Source organism: Brassica napus, chromosome C7 (assembly GCF_020379485.1).
Source record: "Brassica napus cultivar Da-Ae chromosome C7, Da-Ae, whole genome shotgun sequence".
In the NCBI taxonomy this organism is placed as follows: domain Eukaryota; kingdom Viridiplantae; phylum Streptophyta; class Magnoliopsida; order Brassicales; family Brassicaceae; genus Brassica; species Brassica napus.
Genome location: NC_063450.1, coordinates 30271526 through 30277525, shown reverse-complemented (window position 1 = coordinate 30277525; position 6000 = coordinate 30271526). Strand labels below are relative to the sequence as shown.

The window sequence follows — 6000 nt, the reverse complement described above, 5'->3', positions numbered from 1 at the left end:
TAAGCACATTTGCCTTATAGTGTCCATCTGCACATTTGCCTCATAGTGTACGTGTGCGTTTGTGATGTATTTCTGCATTTGTGAAACATAACTTGTTTGGTCCACAAGTGAACTAATGTACATGAAAGCTTTTGGGAATTTATGTACACGTGGACAACGAAAATTATGTATACATCTTTGATAATTATGTTACACGTTTGAATTTTTTTTTGTACACATGTACCTCACATTTTTTAATGTGTACGTGTACACCCACAGAAGGGTAATATTGTAATTTTGTATATCTTCTTCTTCATCAACACTTCTCTTTCTACATAGCTTGCAGCCCTTTTTGTTTTCAAACATAAATCACCATTTTTTGGACGATTTGCTTTGATTCAACCTCGTTTCTTTATTATTATCATTCAAATTTGATAGATCCTTGATATAACATCGGATTTTAGACTCAAATCACTATAACATAGATGATTTTGAACTGAGTTTGTAGGCCAAAAAAGAGTCTACAATCAAATGGAAGATGACAAAAGTGAATCTTGGTTGAGAGGAAGATAAACCATTATATGAGAAAGTTAACCCAAAAAAATCAAAAAAGCAAACAAAAAAAGTTCACAACTTTTTACGTTTTTTTGTGGGTTTCAAATTTTAAGAAATTTAATACAAAAGCAAAAAAAAAAAAAATTTGTGGTTACATTTAGTTAGGGGCACAGATAATAAAAAACTAACTAAATATATAAGAATGACAAAAAAATGGTTTATGGCTACAATTTTTAAGGTTAACTATGTCTTTAACCATAAAAAAAACTATGGAAGTAGCACAAACTGCTTTTTTGTCTAATAAAAACTCAAAAACTGCTTTGCAATTTAAAAAACTCTATAAAACATCTAACCGTTCTGGTGGGTCCTTAGAATCTGGGGATACGATATTTAACTTTGACTTAGGAGACTTTCCTCTGAATCCGTTCATCAATTCTACCCACATCGAATCTACCATGAGAGAAACAGTGGCGTGGAGGTACATTAACAGAGATGTTGTGCCGTTTGCTTCCATGATTGTAGTGGAGTGTGTCACCGTTGGATCGACCACACTGTACAAGGCTGCTGCTTTGAGAGGATTGAGCTTCTATGTTTTTGTGTTCTACTCTTATGTTGTTTCGACACTTGTCCTTCTTCCTCTTTCCCTCATCTACCGAAGGTACTTGATCTCCTCACTTACTCTTTATTTATCACCAGTTTAATTAAGCCTAATGTTACATGTGCAGGTCAACAAGGTTACCTTCAGCCAAATCTCCCGTCTTCTTCAAGATTTTCTTGCTTGCGCTTCTCGGGTTCATGTCGATGATAGCTGGCTGTAAAGGAGTAGAATATAGTTCTCCTACTCTTGCCTCTGCTATCAGCACCCTCACGCCAGCTTTTACGTTCACCCTCGCCATTGTTTTCAGGTTCCACACTTCTTAACAGTACAAAGGCTCATGTCTTTACATTTTATGGTAACAAAACTCTGTTACCTTCAGTAGTCCAAAGCACGATCTTGTAGTTGATTAAATAAACCATAGGGAAGGTTAGGTAACTATCATCTGATTATTTGGTTCTGCTTCCTTGTAAAGGATGGAACGAGTAAGGTTAAGGAGCTCTGCGAGTCAGGCTAAAATCATTGGCACAGTAGTCTCTATGTCTGGTGCACTGGTTGTTGTTCTTTATAAAGGACCTAAACTTCTAGCTGCATCGCATTACCACCATTTGACTTTATCTGAGTCAAGCTGGATACTTGGAGGCATATCACTCGCTGCACAGTATTTGCTTATTTCAGTCTGGTTGATTATTCAGGTACAGAAACAGTTCATGAAATAAAAGACTTTGGTACTTGTTGGTGACACATTGCTAAAACTCGGTAGCTCATATATGGTTTTCAGACTAGGATCATGGAGGTATACCCTCAAGAGATAACAGTAGTCTTCCTGTACAGCTTATGCGGAACACAAATCTCAGCACCTGTATGCATGTTTGCTGAAAAAAACTTGACTTCCTTTCTGCTTAAACCTGATGTCTCCCTCGTTTCAATTATGTACACGGTGAGAATTCAAACCTTGTATCTTGCTTCAACTAGTGACTTTATTAAAAAAGTTCTGTTTTTAGGGTGCCTTGGTTTCATCATTGGGCACAGTTATACACACGTGGGGTCTGCATTTGAAGGGTCCAGTCTACATATCCTTGTTCAAGCCGTTGTCTATTGTCATTGCGGTTGGAATGTCTGCTATATTCCTCGGTGATGCAATTCACCTTGGAAGGTACCGTTATCTTTCACCTTCTTCCTTCATAACACCTCTCAAAGATTTGATCTAAGAGAAGTTATACATAAACAAGTCATACTTATCCTCTATATGTATAAATGGTAATGTAAATTTCGCAATATATATTTTCTGTGTGCAGTGTCATCGGATCAGTGGTTTTGAGCTTGGGATTCTACACTGTGATTTGGGGCAAAGCAAGAGAGGATGCATCCAAACCTGTGACTAGTTCTGAGCATTACTCACCTTTGCTGCTTGCACGCACCGTAGCTGATGAATCCTAATCATCATTAAGGATGTGACTGATGCAAGTGTAATCTTTTTATATAAAGATTTGACTTAAACCAGAAATGGCCTTCGTTGCAATCATATACTGTGATTTTAACCTGCTTCAGAGTTCAGATAGTGACCTTGTCTTAGCTCAGATGTTATTAACTGTGACTTTTTACCTCAACATGAGCAAGAAAGTAAATGGTAGAATGATACTGTAGTCATTTTTAATAGCAAAAGAAAAAAATATATTAGAGAATTAAGAAGCCTATAAATATTATCATTCTTAACCGGTGGATCAACTCTATGCTTGAGGAATTGAAGATCAATGATGACTTAGGTTAATTACTACTTTTGATTTAGGTTAATTACTACTTTTGATGAGGATTGTAGAATTTGGGGTTTATTTCTGAGAATGGTGAGGATGATGCTGATGAAGGTGGTACAGAAAAGACTGCTTCTATATTGTCTATTGATAATAATGCCCTTTTAGCAGTAATCTTGGTGGAGTTAACCACCAGCACCACTGTTGCTTCTAAAGTTGGAGAGTTGAGAGTTTCTGCGATATCAAATCTATTATGAGAAGGGCTGATGAGGACATTCATCATGAACCGGATCTAACTGAACCAGAGATTCAATACATGCTTGATCAACCAATGTTCCAGTACCAGTTGTGTTCAAAGGACTTATGACCAGACATAGAACTATAAGGTATTTCAGCATAAGTTTAATAAGATCATGATACTTGCTTTAGTCATGGGCAGGTTGTTGCAAAAAAAAAAGAGTCATGGGCAGGTTAAACCACCTGATGGACAAGCTGCTGAACCAAATAACAATACAAGTTGTCTAGAGAATGATGGACCAACCGAGAATACTAATCTATCAAGAGAAAATTTATGGCCATTCATTCTGGATCAAGTCCACAGGATGACAGGAACTTGCTGGTCATCAACATAGAAGATCAGCCCATTTAGCAAGAGCACAAGAGTCAATCAAACCGACCAAAGGTTAACAAAGTAAGCATTTCTCTAACGGTTTAATTGTTTGTTTTGCAGCTCTTATTTCCTTTTCTTTAAGTATCTCAGAGTTTTCTAGTTAAGGCTTACAGCCTAATAGGTTTTCATTTCAATCTTAAAGCTTTATACATTTTCTGCAAAGTCCTTAGAAGTCAACGGCTGCATCGTACATCTATATACGTCTCCTATATGCAGTTTGCATCATTTAAGCAATCAATAAACATAAAATTTATCTTTCAAACCGATCCAACCATACCCAAACCGACCTAAACCAGACCAAATTATATGTCCCAACCATTTGGTTAGAGGTTTTATCAAATGGTTGGTCTGGTTCGAAACGAAACACTATAATAAAACAGCGGCATAGTGAGGGAAAAAATCGTCGGTATGTCGTCGGAATAAGGCTATTCCGACGACATACCGGCGAAAAAAGTCGTCGGAAATAACTCCTCGAAAATTAATTTTTCCTCGGAAATCCCTCGGAAATTTCCGACGGAATTCCGAGGAACTGAATTTCCGAGGAAACTCCGAGGACCACTAGATCGTCGGAAAGTTCCTCGGAATATACCGAGGGAGGACTTCCTCGGTATATTCCGAGGAAATTTCCGATGGTCCAATCCTTGGAAGTTCCGACGAAATCTTCCTCGGAATTTGCATTGGGAATTTCCGAGGAACGTAGTCCCTCGGAAAATTCCGAGGAACATTCCCTCGGATTTTTTTTTAAAATTCCGACAACTTATTCCGAGGAAAAGGTCGTCGGAAATTTCTGAGGGTGCTTTTCCTCGGAATTTCGAAAAAAATATTTTTTTTTTAAACATAATTTTTTTAAAAAAATTAAAATTTGTGAAATTTAAATTCGAAAATATAAAATTAAAATTAAAACTGAAAACATATTAGATAATTCAAAGTTCTACAAATAAAAATAAAACATTACGAGTTTTTGGTAAAAAAAAAAAAACTACGGGTCTTGAATGTTCGGGAACACCTCGTTCGGGTACATCCTCTTCATCATCTCCATCATCTGCTCGTTCAGCCTCTTCTGTGTCTCATAGCCCGCCTGTTGAGATGCCATCTGGGTCTCCAACGCAGATATCCGATCATCCTTGTCCTTCAGCTGAGCCGTAAGAACTTCTGGATCAACATATGGCGGTGGTGCAGAAGAAGGAGCAGCCGACCGGGAGCGACGACCCAAACCGACCAAACGTCCCTTCTTCTTTGGAACCGACTGAAATATAAATAGCCAAATTTAAATAATATAAATTGATGATAAAATAAAAATCAAGGAATAAATAAATTGAACTTTAAAAAAAAGAACTTACCGATTCAACGATTTCGTTGATTCGAAACCGGGACAAGTTGGTCGAAGCCGTCGAAGCGTCATCCTCGGTTTGAAGCTGAGACACTTCGTCTACCACCTGAGTTTGGACCAGGTCGACCACGTCCTTCACAAGACCGTCATCAATCTGGCCGGTCTTCTTGTTGGTATACGCCCTCCTCATTAGGGCGAGATCATCAACCGGCTCGCCATCATTTTTTCCGCCTTGAAAAAAAACATAAATTAAAGAAACATTAGAAATTAGAAGAAATGCACAATAAATTAAAATTCTAAAACTCAAATAATTGAAGAAAAAGCGGTTGAACTTACCATGCGATCTCCCAGAGTGGTAATAGATTGAGCACCCAAGTTATGCTTGTAGATGCTCTTCCCTTTACGGTCGCTCCTGCGGTTGGTGGAGTTGGTGGAAGAAGTTTCTTTCGTCTCTTCCTTATCCCAATGCGTACACAACTCCTTCCAGACCGTGTCGTTCATCGACTTTGGGACCTTTTAATAAAAAAAAAGAAAATAGTTTAATAAATAAAAAAATAGTTTAATAAATTAAAAAATTGTTTAATAAATTAAATCGAACCTTATTGATTTCCCACTTCTTCTTCCACTCGTGGATGTGCTTCCCATAGTTGTCCATAACTTTATGGACGAAGTGGTGATAGATAAAGAGCGTCTCATCGGAATTCCAATTGAACTCTTGCTGAAAAAAAAAACACAATTAGTAGAAAATTTATATTAAAGATTAAAAATATAAGTAAAAAATTAGAATACTTACCGCAAACTGACGAAACCACAGATGCTGCTTGTCGGTAGGGAAGTGAGTGAAAGTCGGATGTCCCCTGTCGAGGGCCGAGTACATCATACGGTTGATCCATGCGCTGATCCCGTTCCCGGATCGGTTGAACCTAATAAAAAGAACAAACGGTTAATAATGAATCCAAATTTAAAGAAAAGAAAATATGTTTAATTACCATGTTTGACCCCGTCCATGTGGATACGGAGTGAGATAGGGAAGATGGTCACGACCGGGCTGTTGAACCAACTCCGCAACACTCATCACTCCCGGAGGACCCGGAGGAGCAGGAGCGGATGCAGCAGCGGG

General features: G+C 38.0%; 1 protein-coding gene across 1 annotated transcript; it reads left to right on the top strand.

Annotated features, from left to right (window-relative positions):
- Positions 1-537: 537 nt before the first annotated feature.
- On the top strand, positions 538-2779 carry LOC106356530 (WAT1-related protein At5g40230). Its single transcript, XM_013796268.3, has 6 exons — positions 538-1192; positions 1260-1439; positions 1605-1824; positions 1911-2069; positions 2134-2285; positions 2428-2779. Exons 1-6 carry the CDS (start codon positions 780-782, stop codon positions 2567-2569), a joined length of 1266 nt encoding a protein of 421 aa, XP_013651722.2. The 5' UTR covers positions 538-779; the 3' UTR covers positions 2570-2779.
- The last annotated feature ends 3221 nt before the right edge of the window (positions 2780-6000 follow it).

What these genes read in the sequence shown, in the direction of transcription:
- LOC106356530 (XM_013796268.3), top strand. Translation starts at nt 780, where the DNA reads ATGTCTTTAACCATAAAAAAAACTATGGAAGTAGCACAAACTGCTTTT. An exon ending in ACCCTCGCCATTGTTTTCAG is followed by an intron (nt 1,440 to 1,604) that starts GTTCCACACTTC and finishes TTCCTTGTAAAG; the next exon opens with GATGGAACGAGTAAGGTTAA. An exon ending in TCGTTTCAATTATGTACACG is followed by an intron (nt 2,070 to 2,133) that starts GTGAGAATTCAA and finishes TTCTGTTTTTAG; the next exon opens with GGTGCCTTGGTTTCATCATT.